At 50.8% G+C, this 17,460-nt stretch overlaps 1 protein-coding gene across 1 annotated transcript; it reads right to left on the bottom strand.

The window, feature by feature from the left end:
• Positions 1 to 202: 202 nt before the first annotated feature.
• LOC123837166 (butyrophilin subfamily 2 member A2-like) lies at positions 203 to 15,599 on the bottom strand. The gene is made up of 8 exons (XM_045866087.3): positions 14,879 to 15,599; positions 14,338 to 14,466; positions 13,227 to 13,574; positions 6,740 to 7,021; positions 5,169 to 5,369; positions 4,778 to 4,798; positions 4,654 to 4,680; positions 203 to 3,327 (listed from the first exon to the last, which is right to left on the bottom strand). Exons 2-8 carry the CDS (start codon positions 14,420 to 14,422, stop codon positions 2,705 to 2,707), a joined length of 1,587 nt encoding a protein of 528 aa, XP_045722043.1. The 5' UTR covers positions 14,423 to 14,466; positions 14,879 to 15,599; the 3' UTR covers positions 203 to 2,704.
• Positions 15,600 to 17,460: the final 1,861 nt, after the last annotated feature.

Raw genomic sequence — 17,460 nt, forward strand, 5'->3', positions numbered from 1 at the left:
GTGGGGGCTCAAAACACAGCCTCTGGTCTATCTCGGGACCACTTTTGATGGCAAAGTCAGGAAGGGTCTCCTGGAGGAAGTGATGGTTTTGGGGAGACCTGAGGACTAGGAAAGAACCAGCACATTTGGGGGCCATCTGCCCAGGGCCCCCGCGTGACTCACCTCCTCCTAACCCCACTCACCCCCCTTCTCATTTCCCATCTTTAGTTGGTTTGGAGGAATTTAAATGCCTATCCCAAGTGTTCGATTTCATTTATTTTACAAGTGATTTCCCACAGTATACCCTCCAGCCCACCCATCACCCCTCTCTCCACCAACACTCACTGGCCTCTTTCTCAGGATGAGGGTCAGGGTTGAGTTCGGCATAAGTGAAAGCGTCTAAAAGATACACAAACCTGCTCAAAGCTTTATTGTACAGAATGCAGAAACACTGCAAGGCTGTAAGTGGCTTAAAATCAGCATAAGAGTTATTAGTGACAGAGGGAAGCTGAAGGGACTGCCTTTTAGGAAGACTCCATTTCTCCTGTTTCTCTGGTAGGCCCCATGTACTCATGTTCTGTATTTCACCTTGCATCTGAGTAAACCAAAGAAGCTCTGTTCCCACTCCAAGACGGAGGCAAGAAAGTGCATCATTCTGAGTTTCCTCCTAGGCCCCCATATGCCTGATAACATCTGAGAAGAAGTGGGCCGAGCATGTTTCGGGACACTAGCTTCCAACAAACCTCGGTTTTCACTGGTGTCAATATCCCCGACCTTTGGGGTTTTATAGAATAACACCAGTCGCCTTTGATTAGATCCTACCTGGATTCCTTAAGGAACATGCACCCTGGACCCCTTTCCAATATAAGCTCCTAACAGACACTCCCTTCTCTGAGTCTCCCAGACTCTCTGTCTGCTATATTGTATCACTTACACTATTCAGTTTACTGCTCTCGCTTTTTCCTGGCTTGCCTTCGATTTCTATGCTGCTCAAAGCCCAGGACCCTCTTGGCGGGTCTTTGGACCCACCGGGACTTCACACCTGGCCTGCCTACTCATGAGCAGCACTGGTTTCCCAACTGGACTTGCAGACCTGTGCTTTTGGTTAAACCTGTTCAAATAATACTGTAACAAGAGAACCAAAAATAAAAACAACACATACATGTTAATAACCCAGTCTTCCATCTTACCAAGTCAGCTATTTCAGTGCCCCATACTTTTCAGAAGGTGTCCATGTGTCACTGCTGTAGTTTTTAAATACCTTTTTTCAGCCCACTTTCTACAATTGGATTACTACCATTTAAGCCATCACTTTAGATACCTGACTCTGTTCCAGGATCCTCTATCCCAGTTCTCAACCTATGATTTGCAGATTTGGGGGGGTGGGGGTGGTCCCTGATACACTTTCAAGGAGTCTGCAAGGTTAATACTATTTACATAACAATAATAATGACATTATTTGTTTTTGCTCTCACTAGTGTACAATGAAGTTTCTAGAGATGACCTGGCCTATGATACCCCAACACTGAGTACAGACACACATGTGAGGGTCCAGACCATCTCTAGTAAAAGCCAGATATTAGATTTGCAAAAATGTCAAAGAATGCCACATTTCTCAATAAAATTTATTTTGCCTTGGAAACAAGTTATTTTCATAAAACACATTTTTATATTAACTTACTATGGGTTTATTATTGCTATCTTAATATAAATTATAAATACATTTTTAAAATGTCTGTTTCCATCTTCAATGCCATAAATATTGACAGATATAACCCAAATGCTCTTTGGGGTCCTCAATAATTTTTATTTTTTTATTCATTTTTAAAGATTTTATTTAGCAAGAGAGCGAGAGCAGGAGGAAGGGCAGAGGGAGAGTGAGAGAGAGAATCTCAAGCAGACTGCTGAGCACAGAGCATGCAGGGGCTCGATTTCACACCCCAGAGGAGATCAAGACCTGAGCCAAAACCAAGAGTTGGACACTCGACCGACTGCACCACCCAGGGGTCCCTCTCCATAATTTTTAATGTCTAAAGGCAGCCTGAGGTCAAAAAGTGGGAAAGTGCTGCTTTCCCCACTGAACCTGAACCCCGGGATCCATCTGGTTCAGTACTCACCTGCTCAGCTAAGACCTTAGACTTCAGGCCACACTCAGTAACTGAGTACTGACTCCCAGTTTATTGAGGGGACACCTGAGGCAGGCCGAGATGTGTCGTCATCCTTCTCCAGCTCAGTTCTAGGCTGGGAGGGCTTTGCTGTGTGGTCTGGAAAGCTCAGGGGAGGGGTGGAAATGGACCGTCAGCCCCTGCGCCCCTCGGCTGTGATGGCAAGGCTCCCAGCCCCCTGGCAGCTTCCTCTGTCCCTGACCTCCAGCGGTGGCTTCCCTCCCCTCACAGCCTGCTGTGTCCAGATGCCCCTGCCCTGAGTCCACAGCGTCTGACGTCAACCTGAGCGTCAGGCTCAATGTGTCACTCTGATGGGAGAGCCTGTCACTTTCACACACTCTTCATGGGTGGGAGCCATGTGGCAGCCCCTCTCTGAGGCCGGACCCTGCCCCATGGTTCCCAGCAGACGAGTTACTAAAGCAACAGCCTAATGAGGGGCGGATGGGGCTGGGCCTGAAGCGGGGGGCGGAGGGGCCTCTGGAGGAGGTTCTTCCGTGTGTGCACCGGGAAGGAGGGCCTGTTTCCTTCCGGGGTGCTGTGCAGAGATGGCCAAGGCTTCTCTACTTGGCTCTGAGGCCAGGGCACTGTTCGTGGGGGCTGTGACGGGTCCCTGTCCTGTGGAGGATCAGGCCGCCCTCAGGCACCAGGATCCCCCGCGCCCCTGTGAAGGCTGGGCAGATGAAGAGGGGGCTGTCATCAGACCCCAGCCTGAAGAAGGGTCTCAGGGGCCCAGAAAAGGGTGAACGGGGACATGTGTAGATGTGTGATCTGTCCCTCATGTTATAGAAGGAGATATCTCCAGCTTCATAGTCCAGGAAGACGCCCACCCGACGAAGACGCTCTTTCAGGGGAAGAATCCTCTCAGGGGAAGACAGGACCCGGTACTGGTTTCCAAACATCTCCAGGGTCCAGAAGCCATTCTGGGGGACCAGTAGGGCCTCCCCTTTCCTCTCAACACTGTCTCTGCAAACCCCCACAGCCCACACCATCACGTTTTCGACCTCCACCTCCCAGTAATGCCTCCCTGAGGAGAAGCTCTCCAGGCCCAGGACACAAGGCCGGCAGTCGAATCTCTCCGGGTTGTCGGGGACACTCTGCCTGGAGGGGCCTCTTCTCACACTTCTCCCGTCCTCCGTCAGGAAGAGCTCAGGATGAGCGGTGTCCGGGTCTAGGACCACGTCAGCTGCAGAAGAAGTCTCCAGTTTAGGCCTGGGGTCTCAGGAGATGGTGCTATTCCTGGACCCCAGGGAGGTCCCAGAAAGGTGGTGGGAGATCCCTGTGTGGCGGCCTTTTCCATGAAGGGCCCTTGATCCCAATTCCCAGGCAGCTAGCTCACAGAAGTCCTGAGGCTGTACTTCTGCCTCCTGGGTAACAGGAGCCTGGCCTCAGAGAGGGGATCATCAGGGGTCTAAAAAGGTGGAAAGTTTAGCAAAGGAACCAAAATTCATGGCTCCCGCTTTATCTCAATTTTCTCCGCTCTGTCCCTTTTTCTATTCAACACATATGGTCTCTGGGACTCTCTTTAGTTAGGAACGTTCCAGTTTGGTTTAAATCAGCAAAGAGGCCCATCCTGCTCCCTCTCCCAGTGAAGCAATTAATGCCAATTTTCCCCTGCAGATTCCTGGGTAGTAAAAGCTCCTTTCATTGGTTCTCCGGATTCCATCAGTTTCACCAGGTGACAACTGATTTAAATGACTCCCAAGGGCACCCTTCCCAGGAGAAAAAGGGAGGGTCACGTCTCCACAACCTGCTTCTGCATTAACAACATGGGTCTGACGCCTACGTCTCTGCCCTCTCGGGATGTAGGAAAGGCTTCGGACCCCTGACATTCTGCAGATCTCCCACCTACAGTTACTACTCAGCTGATCAACATTTCTGTCACGTAAACGTGATTTTCTCCTCTCCCCACGTTGTTGACATGTCTGACTCTGACAGTTCTGAAATTCACCTAAAGAGGAAAGGTTCGAGTACCACAGTATCTGGTAAAGCCTGGATTGCTTGGTGCTTTTGAGCAGAAGGGGAGAAATCATAAGATGTGAAGTGCTCATTAGGATGAGGAATTCGGATCCTATGCTCTCTCTCTTGACCAACCCCCTCCCCTCACAGGCCATTCCCAGACCATCAGTGTTCCCCGGGAGCAGAGAGGTGTTTCCGGACACCTAAGCATCCCCCCTTGTATTGGGCTTGGGGGAGCTTATTGCTTTTCCATCACTTGGTTCTCCAATTGTGCAGAGTCTATACCATCTCCCAAATTAATCCAGGATCCAAAGAGCAACAACTAAAAGGTAAATGTATGGTAAAGCTCTGGTAATGATAGATAAAATTATGCTAAACAAGAGGACATCCTCAGGAGCTGTGGGGATTCCCTGATGGCAGAGCTGGGACCCAGCGCTGCGGCTCACCCCAGCCCCTCCGCCTCCCAGCGCCCCCTGCCCGTCTCCTCTAATACGCCCTGCTGGCTGCCAGGGGGCAGACGCCTGAGCTCGGAGGGCGTGTCTACGGCGCTCACCGGCCTGTAGCAGGGCTCGTCTCCATCCTGCAAGGGGACAGACACACAGAGGAGCTGCAGGAGCTGCTGGCAACCGAGCAGAGTGCACACCTGCATGGACTACTTCAGGAAACGGTACACTTACGTAATTCTTCTTGAAGTTGCTCTGAAAAAGAAACAGAAACCAATTCAGGTCCTCAATAGAAGAAATCAGAGAATTTGAGTTTGTGTTAGACGAGGGAGGGTGGGTCCTTCGTGATCACCCCTGTCCCCCACTGCCCCTGCCTCTGGAATTGTCAAGATTCCAGAAACAATCGATGCACTGGAGGCTGGATGTTATCACTGCTTATTAGGTTTGCGATTGTTCAGAGCGTGGGGCTGAGTCCGCAGAATGGGAGCAAGCAGGCGGGAGGGTGAGTCCCTGGTTGCCACAGGTCCGGGCCCCTTGCCGTGGCCTCTGTCCATTTCCTCCCTGTCCCCAGGCTTCTAGCTGCCAGAGCCGTGGCCCTGTGGGACCTGTCCTCCTACTCTTTTACCTTTTATTTGATGTTCTTTCTCTTTTTCCGCATGGTCTGTCTCCAATTCCTTACATGCAATTTCCTTCTCTTCATTTTCAACCTCTTTTCCCCTGTGGAGTTTCCTGATGAGACAGATGCTCCCGGCGGTGAAGAGGAGCAGAGAAGGCAGGATGACAGCGAGGCCCACTGTCCAGGGAAAGGTGCTGGGAGCAAAGGATTCTGAAAAGGGAGCCAGGAGAGTCCCATTCAGTGAGAGAAGGAGAGCCCGGATGAGAGGGCCCCTCACGATGCCCTTGGGAAGGGCTCCCTGGGGTCCCTGCTCTGTGAGCTTCTTTCTCAGAAACCCCAGAGACCCTGGCTCTGCAAGGGCTCATCCCACAGGAATTGCCAGGGCTGGGGGCCCAGGAGCCAAAAAAGCAGGAGCCCCTGAGGCTGCCATGGGAAGGACCAGGGTGAACACGGCTAACCAGCCACCACTGAATCACCACAGCCGCCACCCGGCACACCCCACCACCCCTTCTTGCCCGAAAGATTGCAATTCCCCGCTCCCTGCTTCGTCTACACCCTCTGCAGTCTGTCCCCCGCACAGCAGCTGGAGTGAGATCCTGTGACTTCTCTGCTCAAAACCCTGCAGTGTTTCCTATGTCACTCAGACTCCCTCAACAATCCTTGCCTGCACACCAGCCAGACCTGTCCCTTGGGGTTCCTTGAAGCTGTCCGACATGCTCCTGCCTCAGGGCCTTTGCATGTGCTGTTCCTACTCCTTGGGTTGCTTGGTTCTCAAATATCTGCCCGGCTCATTCCTCACTTGCCCAACTGCCATCTTTTCAAGTGAAGACTTCCCTGACCATCCTATTTATAATTACAACTCCCCCTTACCCCAGCACTCCCTGTCCCCTCCCCCAACTAAGTTTTTCTACAGTACTTACCTCCATCTGATATAATCTGCAGATTAATTATTTCACTTATTGCTCTCTGCCACCCTAGAATGTTAGCCCCATGACGGCAGGGATCTTTATGTATTCTGTTCACTGATTTATCTTCAGTCTCGAGAACAATGCCTTGAATGTAGGTGATACTTGTTAAGTATTTGTTGAATGAATTCGTGCATGTCTGTAGATAGACAATCCCACCCACCCTTCCCTTGAGAAATGCCATGGGCAGGAAGGGAGAGATTCAGCAGGCAGCCCTCTGGGTGTAAATAGACACTTGGCCAAACCACTCTCCATTTATGATTGTTCTAAATGTTTTAAAAATGGCTGCAGGGGCGCCTGGCTGGCTCAGTCAGGAGAGTGTGTGACTCTTGATCTCAGGGTGTTATGAGTTCGAGTCCCACGTTGGGTGTAGAGATAATGTAAATAAACTTTAAAAAAATTGCTGCAGGATAAGGACTGTGACAGAGAAACAACTCTCAGAGAAGACTTTGATTTTCCCCTTGAGGCAAGACAAAGGGAGAGTCTTCCAGCTCTTCGGGGCTCAGGGCCCTTCCACCCCACGCTTCTATCTCCCCATCCCTGTTCCAGGCTCCGCTCTGTCTGTCTGAGGACCCTGCCTCGGCATGATGAGCCTCCAGAGGGCAGGGAACCAACCTGGGATGAAAATCACAGTTTCCTTCTCCTGGCCAAGCAGGGTGTTGTTGACGGAGCAGGATGTGTTCCTCATGCAGCAGTCCCTGATGACCACGGCCGTGGTGACCACGAAGAGGCCGTCTGCGTCCGCCGTGTAAGCCTCCTCCAGGGCCGGCATGATCGCACCGAGAGGGTCCCTCCACACTGCACGGGGCTCCGGGAACCAGCCTCTGGACGTGCACTCCAGCCGCACGCCTCCATCCTCCTGGCCCTTTATTTCAATGAGGGGCTTAGAGCCCAGGCCTGGGGACAGAGACCAGGGAGCAGCTAAAAGGGCAATGGCGTCCTAGCCTAAGTGTCTTAGATCAGCTCTCCCCGGGAGAGCCAGGGGATGGAGGAAGGCAGCAAGGGCCCAGTGGCAGGAGAAGCTGGTTGTTCGTATTCCATGCATTCCCACAGGACTCCTTCTGTGAAAGGAGGGAGGAAAGGAAGGATGGAGGAGAGGAAGGAAGAAGACCCTGGCGTTGGACAACATCAGGAGACCAATATGCCAATACATCATGAGGTCTCTGAAGGCACTTGGCTTTGTGCTCCACCCGTGACCCCATCACAGTGACGCGCATCCGTCTGTCTCCTACCAAGTGACTGTGGGTTTGGTTGTCTCACTTCTGGGTGAGTGTGTCTGCTCTGACCTGAAACAAGCAGGTTGCGGATTTCACTTTCCGTCCTGCAGGGACTTCTCAGCAGCGCTGGTCTCCCGAAGCTCGGGAATAATCCGATAAGGACAGAAGCCTGCTGGGCCAGGTAGAATCGTGGGAAACTTTTTGACCTCAAGACATTGTCCCTGCTCTCCCGGCTTAGGGCTGCAAGTGACACAGGTAATCAGGAGTGGTTGTTTTTAGGAGAATGGACAGAACTAGAATGCAGAACCAACCCTTACCCCAGTTCAGAGACGTGTACCTCCCAGGGGCTCAGTCAGCCAGAGGATGTCCTTAGATCTCCCCACAGCATCTACCAATTAGAAAGATCTGGGTGCTCCTGGGATCCTCAGGATAACGTATCACCTCCTCAATGTCAGCAGAACATCACAAAAAATCCTGATTCCAGGCTCTTCCCAACTTATACCGTCTATAAAAGAATCTCTAATAAAAGAGAAGTCTGGTTCAAGACCTGTTAAGTGCACGGTCCTAGAAGACTTCTGCCCCTTCAGCCAGGGGTCTAGTGATCATCCAAAGTTCTTAATTAAATTAAATTTTATTTTAGAACAGCTCAACAAAATAAAATTCCTGTTTATTATTGGACAACATTGTCTCATCCAAATTTCTTTAAAAAAAAAAGATTTTATTTATTGGGGCGCCTGGGTGGTGCAGTCAGTTGAGCATCCGACTCTTGGTTTCAGCTCAGGTCGTTATCTCAGGGTCCTGAGATCGGGCCCTGCGTGGGCTCTGCACTTAGCATGGAGTCTGCTTGTCCCTCTTACTCTGCTCCTACCCCTGCTCTCTCTCGCTCTCTCAAATAAATAAATCTTAAAATATTTTATTTATTTGAGAGAGAGACAGAGCAAGCACAAATGGGGAGCAGGAAGGGAGGGAGAAGCAGGCTCCCCGATGAGCAGGGAACCCAACTGACGACTCCACTCAGGGCTGGATCCCAGGACCCTGAGATCAAGATCTGAGCCAAAGGTAGACGCTTAACTGACCATAGGCGCCTCACATCCAAACTTCTTAATTCCTTTGTTAAGGCAATCCAAAAAATTAAAAGACAAAATGAAGACAAATTAAAAGACAAAAGACAAAAGATAAAATTAAAGCAATCATGCAAGTCTTAGCGCTACCAGCTCCATCTGATTTTTGCCAAGAAGAAATAAACAAAAAACAAAAAAACAATTGCACACTGAAAGGCTCAGGCAGAAACTCTGAAGTGTGATAAGACTCAAAAGAATTCAGCAAGTTGGAAGGAAATTCTACAAAATGGGGTTCCATGGGGTTCAGTCAAAGCAAGTTTGAGACAATAGACTTAAGGACAAAATCAACCAGCCAATGAACCAAACAAACAAAAAACATAAATAAACAATTCTACGACTCAGTTCAGACTGGGGCAGGCCTGGCCAGGGTCATGTTTACAGGGAAAGAACAGAGGGTTCCTGCCACATACAAACCCATCCTGGTCAGCCGTGCAGTGCTGCTATGAACAGAGTCAGGACACCAGGGTTGAGAAACCCTCCTGCCACAATATTTCAGTCTAACGCTCTCCCAACTGAGCTATTTCGGCTGCTAATATTTCAATATGTTCTATTAATCACATACAAGGTTGCCCTTCTAGGTGACAAAGATGGCGTCTCCTACCATCTGTGAATTGAGGTCCCCTGGGGAGGCCACCGTGTCCTCTAAGCCTTACTTCCATTGGTCTCATCGACTGAAATGCCATTGATTTAGGTGTATCTTAAAGGCTCTTCCAGCCTTCAAACGTTTCTTTTAAAGTATAATAAACTGGCCCTGAGAATGAGGTCATACCTTAAAACCATTATTAATAAACACCTAGGGGGCGCCTGGGTGGCTCAGTTGGTTGAGCGACTGCCTTCGGCTCAGGTCATGATCCTGGAGTCCCTGGATCGAGTCCCTGGATCCAGTCCCTCATCAGGCTCCCTGCTCGGCGGGGAGTCTGCTTCTCCCTCTGACCCTCCTCCCTCTCATGCTCTCTGTCTCTCATTCTCTCTCTCTCAAATAAATAAATAAAATCTTTAAAAAAAAATAAATAAAAAATAAACACCTAGAAATCCTGGTTTATATGCCACTTCTATTCTAAAGCCTTGCCCAAGTCCTCTGGTCAAATTCTCTCGTTTTCCTGTGGGGCCAACAGGCTTGATACTTAATCATGCTTTAATGAAATCATCTGGACAAGTCACTCACTCTCAATACAATTAGTATTTGGAGAAAGGGAAAAAAGGCAAAAATTACTATCTATTGAGACAAGGGACGTCCCTATGTTGTCCCCATGTGGTTCCTGACAGTGGCTCTTCTCACTCTCAGAGTCAGAGAGTTCGATGACAAAGTCTGTGGTCCCCTCTCTGGACCCCTGGTGCGGGGTGCTGTGCTGGGACTCCACGTGGGGTCCTCTGAGCCCCCGAGGGGTACAGCTCACTCTCTCACTTCGTTCTGGTTGTGCTCGATTTCCATCCTGTCAGGGAAGCTATTCTCCCCCAGCCCCCCTGCATTCTCAAGCCCTCTCTGCTTTATTTTCTCTACAGTGCTCACCACCATCTAAGATGCAGTTTAATTAAATATTGTATTGATTGGCTCTCTGCACTCTCCAGAATGTGGGTGCCATGAGGGCAGGAACCTTGGTGTATTTTCTTCACTGCTTCCACCTCGGTTACTTGGAATAGTGACTTGAACATAGGAGCGGTTTCTGAAGTATTTGCTGAATGAACTTACGAATGTCTGTGATGCAAGGGGGCCCAAAGAGAAATTTTCCCACTCTGAATTTTTTTTTTTGCCTTTTTAAATGTGTTTATTGAAAATTTAAAAATATATATGTGGCTCACATTTGTGGCATCTATTTTATTGCTAATGGACTGTACAGCTTTAGATTAACATCCCCATGTGTCATCCTGATTGCCTTCAGACTCTCGATAGTTTAAACTCACTCTAAAACTTTTTTCTTTTTTTTTAATGCTTTAACATTCTTTTTTTTTTTTTGGAAGATTTTATTTATTTATTTATTTATTTGACAGAGAGAGACATAGCGAGAGAGGGAACACAAGCAGGGGGAGTGGGAGAGGGAGAAGCAGGCTTCCCGCCGAGCAGGAGCCCGATGTGGGGCTCGATCCCAGAACTCTGGGATCATGACCTGAGCCCAAGGCAGACGCTTAATGACTGAGCCACCCAGGTGCCCCCTCACTCTGAAATTTTGATATCAGCTATATATTTGTTTTTCATTCAGTTTATAACTATTTATTAAGCACCTACTAGGTGTCAGGCAATCTGCTCAATGCTGGAGATAGAGTGGTGAATAATTGCTGTTGTTTGTCAGATCCTGATGGGTTCTGGTTGCGATTTGGATAATAAAGCTTAAAAAAAAAAAAAAAGTCCAGTAACAAAAGCCTGCAAAGGTACTCTCAGGGTACTCAAGGGTATTCAAAAATTTTCAGTTCTCCTGGGCACATAGTTGGGACTGTAGTTCCCCTCTACTGTACCAGGAGGCATAACCACGCGACTTGGTTTGGTCAACGAAATACGAGTCTAAAGAACATGGAACAGTAATGATTTGCCAGGCTCTCTTTCCCTCTGCTAAGGTGAACTGCAAAGCTCCACCTGAGCGAGGTCCGTGTGGACTAGAGCCCCACCTGACTCATGAGGACATGTTTCACGTGTCAGAAATAGACCTTTGTTCTTTTAACCTACTGGGTTCCGAGGGCTGCTTGTTACCAGAGCATCTCCTCGCATGTCCTGACTAACACACACATCAAAGACGATTAAAAACACGGCCTGACCACAGGCTTGGGGGAAAAGGTTAAAAAAGCAGATCTCAGGCTCAGAATGGAGATAGCATGATATGATGACCACTTACAGCTTTAGGGAGCAGATTCATCCATTCAGTTGCTATTTGTTGAGCAGTTCTTACACCCCAGACTGTTCCAGACATTGGCTTACAAAAGGAGCAAAACAGTAAACATCCTTCTAGCGGAAGAGACAAAACACACAGGATAAGTAAGTAAAATGCGCATAGAAGGCTATGGGAGAGGAGGGGAAAAGGCAGGAAAGGGAGTGAAAAGGGTCCAGGATGGGGGTTGATCCTCCCAGTTGTGGGAAACAACTGACTAGAAAGAAAAAACGGTGGGGTGTCTGGGCGGCTTGGTTGGGTGGCTGCCTTCAGCTCAGGTCATGATCCCGGGGTCCTGGGACTGATCCCAGAGTCAGGCTTCCTGCTCGGCAGGGTGTCTGCTTCTCCCTATGCCTCCCCGCCCCCCCCCCCACCGCCCCGGCTTGTGCTCTCTCACTCTCTCAAATAAATAAATAAAAATCTTTTTTAAAAAAGAAAGAAGAGATGGATTGAAATCGAATGTGAAAAACTTGTCTTTGGACTTGATGAAAAATGTATGGAGAATCCTATGCTATTGGTAAGAGTGTATATTAGCACAAGCATTTTAGAAAACAAATTTATAGTATCTATTAAAGAAGAAGAGAGGGGCACCTGGGTGGCTCAGTTGGTTAAATGTTTGCTTTCAGCTCAGGTCAGGATCCCGGGGTCCTGGGATGGAATCCCGCATTGGGCTCCTGCTCAGTGGAGAGCCCGCTTCTCTCTCTCCTTCTGCTACTCCCCCTGGCTCATGCTCTCCCTCTCTCTCAAATAAGTAAATAAAATATTTTTTTAAAAGATTTAATTTATTTTTTGACAGAGAGAGAGACAGTGAGAGCAGGAACACAAGCAGGGGGAGCGGGAGAGGGAGAAGCGGGCTTCCCGCCGAGCAGGGAGCCCACCACGGGGCTCCATCCCAGGACCCTGGGATCATGACCTGAGCTGAAGGCAGATGCTTGACCGAATGAGCCACCCATGTGCCCAAATAAAATTTTTTTTTTTAAAAGAGGAAGAGAAATATTTCTCATTATACAGCACTTCTAGGAACATGCTTCAATTGGGAAATTTGAGAATGGGCATATTATGAACTGAATTATGCCCCCCTCCATTCCTAACCTCCAGTACCTTAGGACGTGAAGAAGATACCAGTACATACAGAGAAAGATACCCAGGATGTGTCCACACAGAGAAAAGGCCATGTGAAGACACAGTGAGAAACTGACCATCAGCAAGCCAAGGAGAGAAACCTCAGGAGAAGCCTGATCTTCCTCCAGAACCGTGAGAAAATACATTTCTGATGTTTAAGCTGGTCTGTGGTATTTTGTCAGGAGAAGGCAGTGTTCTATTTGTTGATATGAGTAGTGGTCACATGGGTTACAGTTCATAGTGATTCAGTAATCTGTACATTAATGTTTTATAAGTTTTTCTGGATGTGTATTATAATTCACAATGAAAGTGTCTAATTCTAAAGCAAGTCGCTGAGCAAGACCCTTGGAGATCTCTAAGTAGGCATGAGAATTATCTGTAGCAGTTAAAGGCTACAGCGGAGCTCTGTGTGCACTTCTCAGGAATTGATGCCCACAGCCTGGCAGGGCAAGCCCACTCATTTGGTCCTTGGGCAGGAGGAAGCCACCTTCCCTGTTTATTTCTTTTTAATATTTTATTTGACACCGAGAGAGGGAGAGAGCGAGCACACGCAGAGGGATCAGCAGGCAGAGGGAGAGAGAGAAGCAGGCTCCGGCTGAGAAATGAGCCAGGACCCCGGGATCATGACCTGAGCCGCAGGCAGACGCTTCACCGATGAGGCACCCAGGCGCCCCGCCACCTTCCCTGTTTTAAAATCTGCTGGGCTGCAGTGGGCCTCAGGTTAGGAGAGAAACTCTCCTAAGGGTCACCCGGAAAAGCAACCCAGCAAAATGAAAGGACACACCTGCCACCATCAGGCGCACGATGGCCTCGTCGTAGGATCTGCCTTCTTGGAAGTAACAGTGGTAGATGCCGTGGTCGTGGGCTGTGACGTTGCGGATGACGAGCGCTACGCTCCCGGTGTTGATGCGTTCGCTCACCAAGGTGGTCCTTCCCCGGTACTCCTCCATCTGCTCCTCCGTTTTCTCTCGCCCGCCCTTAGACACGAGCACCGCCCGGGAGAACTGCGCGCGGAACCAGCGCACCTCCATGCGCTGCGCGTCCTTCTCGGGCGAAAGGTGGCAGTGGAACATGGTGTCTTCTCCCACCATGGCCAGGACTGGGTCAGCTGGCCCCACGACAGTAAACTGGGCTGTTCAACAAAGGAGCAGAATCAGACGGCGCGGCCATCAGAGATCTAAGGCAGGAAAGGAAGAGGATATTCCGGGGGACAGAAGTAATCTTTCTAAGGCCACAGGGGCTTCCTGAGCTGACCTGTTGGGGGCCCGTAGCTGGGGTTGGTGGGCAGCCAGATGGCTGGTGGGGGGCTCGACTGAAACGGCTAACACTTATTAAAAAGCACATACTGAGGACCTCGTGCTGACCCTGGCCTTACAGAGATTTCCCCTCTATCCCCCCGATCTAGCGCAGGGCCTGGGGGGTAGGATACACTTGAGGGGTCCGTTATGGTACCACCAGCCACGAACTAGTCCCCACTGGAATGTGCCGTAAATGTAAAATACACACCATTTGGAACTGTTAGAATAAAAAATGTCAAACATCTCACTGTTCATGTTTTACATCAATTCAAAGTTTAAATAACAATATTCTGGTTATTTGGGGTTAAACAAAATGCATTGTTAAAATTTATTCCATCTGTTTCTTTCTGCTATTTTAAAGGTAGCTACTGGAGAACTTAAAAGTGTATGCGCAGCCCGCCTCTGTGGCCCTCGCTGGGTTTCTCCGCGCGGGTCTACATTCGGAGAGCGCGTGCAGAGTGCGAGCCGCGGCACCCCCGCCGCGGGACCCCAGCCGCGGGACCCCCGCCGCAGGACTTCACTCTCCCGCTCTGCAGACTGAAGTGCTGATCTTTGCCGTCCGAAGGGCCGGCAGGAGCTCGAGGCAGGCGCCCCTACCTGAGGGCAGCGCAGAGCAGCTGAGGAGCGCGAAGGTCAGAAGCGAGCGGGGCGCCGACCCGCGCAGGGCAGCCTCTGGCGCCATCTGAGCCAAACGGGCGGCTCCCGGGAGAGTCAGCGACACGACGCCTGGGGGTACAGACGAGGAGAAATTTGGCGCCAGCTCTGACCGAAGTCAAACTTTCCTGTGATCCGCACTGGGGTCCTCAGTGCCCCAACTTCTGTGATGAGCAGCGCCCTTCCTCTCCCGGTAGACTGACTCCTTAAACACTCCGCGGATAAGCCACAGGCGATGATCCGGGAAGCAGCTTTCCGCCCTCCCCGGCTCACTTCTCTGGCCAGAGTTGAGTTTCTGCAGGTGTCACTCGATCTTTTTCCATACCCTTCCTCGCCCCGCCTCCCCATCCTCCCTTGGAATCCTGCAGAGCGCAGGGAGGTGAGGGCAGCCGTGGAGAGCCGGCCCTCTCCCGGGGACCCTGCCTTCCACCGTCTCACGCCCCAGCCCTGTCCCGGAGGCCTCGCGCGACCCTCCCTTTCCTACCTTCTCGAATTCACTTCTGCGTTTTATCTCCTCTGACGCTCAAATGAAGATTTTCCTGTTGTCCTTCTTCTCTCTAGTCTCATAATCACAATCGGAGAACAAAACGTTCTGAAAGCGGAGAAAAAACCCTTTTCTTCGCCTCGCATTAGTCGCGGCGTGCGCGGCCGCGGGACCCGGCACCGGGTCCACTGTGACCACAGAGTCCTTAGATGCCAAAGAATGGTCTAGAGCCCAGGATTGGCCGGCTGTGGGTCAACCAGCCAATGGCATCCCTGAGCCCACTTACTCACCAGTCACCAGGCAGAATACACACAAAGTTTAAAATCGCACAGCGGCGTGTAGCTTCTTGCGATTATCTCTGGACGTTTAAAATGTCCTTTTTTCTCATTTTCAGAAGCAGGCCAACTCCCGGAGCGGCCTCTGTGTGTAGACGGATGAGTGTGTAGTGGCTGGAGTTGGGGCTGGGGAGGCGATGAGGGAAACATAAGCGGCCTTACTTCCCGAGCCAGAAGAATCCGTTCCAGCTGCGGGGCTTGTGGGGGCGGTAGTGGGGGCGCGGGAGAGGGAGGGGCTGGTAAAGAACGAAGCGAGACAGCAGCGCAGCCGCCTTTATGGACGCCGTCGTCCGTTCCGAAAGGGCTCAGTGAGAGGCACTGAGGACAGGGAGGCGCGTTCCAGTGGGGGCTGGAAGACGGCAGCCAGCAGAGGCTTTCCCGTGGGCTTCATGGTCTGCCGGTGGTGGGTGGTCTGGCTGAGCCCAACACCCCCTACACCCACACAGCGCCCCTCCCAGACCCCAATCCGGCCACTCTCTAGCTTCTAGAATAATCTTCCAACGCACATTTCTTAGTATTTCCCCAAGTGCCTACATGCTTCCTCGGGAGGCTTCCAAATCGCTTCTGATTCACTTCAAAACTGCAGGGCCTTGCATCCCAGGGCTCGAAGTCCCGAGGCCCGCACCGCCTCCCCCCTCCCCGCCGTCGCTCTCCATTTCTGCCTCTGGGCCCCCACCTAGCCTTCATGTCTCCGTCCTCCCAGAACAACTCCACACGTTCCCAGTAGGCCGTGTTCTCAGACCCCTCCGACTCGCAGGCTCTGCCCGTTACTCCAGCCTGTCCCGCGTTCTTGCTGCCGAGGTGACGTGAGTCCATCTTCCCAGGGACCGGAGTCTGTGCTCCCCGGGAGCAGATACTTGCCCTCTGTGATTCCTCTCTCTCCCTTACAAGGCCCAGCCTGGGCTCTGCGCTCAGCTGTTGTTCAGCGCCTGAGTGACAAAGCTAAGTGGGAGGCCACCCCCCAACGCAGTCCGTCCATACATCTGCTTCAGTCGCTCTCCCGCCAGATCACCCACCTTTGCTTCTCCGCACCACACTGTGCATGAAAACCGCCCTCCCGAACCTCCCAGACATACCTGCTAGGGTGTGACTGGTGACACAGTGCTGGGCCATTCCGCCAAAACGTGCAAAGCTTGCCCTCCGGCCTGGCCTGGGTGGGGTGTGGGGACCAGATCCAGTCCCTGGTCGTAGGGAGGTGGGCAGCGGGGCCACGGAACGTGGACATGTATTGGAAGATGGAAGTCATGGCTGCTGCACGGATGGCGTGGAGGGGGCTGCTGACAGACCTTACCAGGCATTCCCTACATTCTCCAGGCGGAGCCTCGTAAAGAACGCTGTCAATGTGCAATCCCATGTGCCCTTGGTCCAGTTCAGGTAGATAGTTTCCTGCAAGGTGACAAGTTCCCAGGTGCCTACTTCTTCTCCGTCTGAGAGCTTTCTCTAACACTGATGATGCTTGCTCCTTCGCATACAGGTGGCCCAACCTGGGAGGGCAGGGGAGTTGGCCCCCCTAGGGGCAGCCTTAACCCAAAGGGTGATGGGGGCTGTGCATACGGGGCCCAGGCACCCACCCCTGCCAGGAGGGTTCTGAGAGTACAGGGTGGGATTGGGCCCAGTTGCCCAGACAGTAACCAACTAGCTAACATACCCTTTCTGCCACTTTTCACTTAGTTGACTTTTTCCCTTTATTTGTTTCTGAACTTGGGTTTCCTGGGGTCACTTCCCAAGTAGACCACGTGCACCCAAGTCCTCGACTCAAAAGTCAGCTTTTGGAGAACCTGAACGAAGAGATGGAATTAGGTAGAAATTTTACCAAGCATTGTATCCAACAGTGAGAATGATCTTTCCTGGAGAAGGGCACTCTGACATATGTATCTGGTTCTCTACTGAGAAGCTTTCATGTGTTATTTCCTTTTCTATGAACTAATAATTTCTATGAACTAATAATTCCTTTACTCATTTTTCTCCTGGGTTGTTTTCTATTTTACGGAGATTAGCTCTTTCTCTAAGATATGACTTGTCTATATTTTTTTCCCATTTTTATCATTTTGTCTTTGCTTAACGGTCTAACATTGACCAATTCTCATCCCCTGTCACAGACTCTGGCCCGAGCAGCTCTGTGGGGGAAAGAAGCTTCTCTGGAGTGAGGAGGCTCGGGATCGCTGCTCCGTGCCCCACATTCACCGTGAAGCCAAAGGCCCGAGTCAGCCGTGGAGAACGTACATGGTCCGCTCAGTAGCCCGGCTC

The sequence above is a fragment of the Mirounga angustirostris genome, unplaced genomic scaffold (genome assembly GCF_029215605.1).
Source record: "Mirounga angustirostris isolate CCGP_5_RB_7025 unplaced genomic scaffold, mMirAng1.0.hap1 SCAF_8, whole genome shotgun sequence".
Taxonomy (NCBI): domain Eukaryota; kingdom Metazoa; phylum Chordata; class Mammalia; order Carnivora; family Phocidae; genus Mirounga; species Mirounga angustirostris.

What these genes read in the sequence shown, in the direction of transcription:
- LOC123837166 (XM_045866087.3), bottom strand. Translation starts at nt 14,422, where the DNA reads ATGGCGCCAGAGGCTGCCCTGCGCGGGTCGGCGCCCCGCTCGCTTCTG. An exon ending in CTGCTCTGCGCTGCCCTCAG is followed by an intron (nt 13,575 to 14,337) that starts GTAGGGGCGCCT and finishes TTTGTTGAACAG; the next exon opens with CCCAGTTTACTGTCGTGGGG. An exon ending in AACTGTGATTTTCATCCCAG is followed by an intron (nt 5,370 to 6,739) that starts GTTGGTTCCCTG and finishes CTCCCTTTTCAG; the next exon opens with AATCCTTTGCTCCCAGCACC.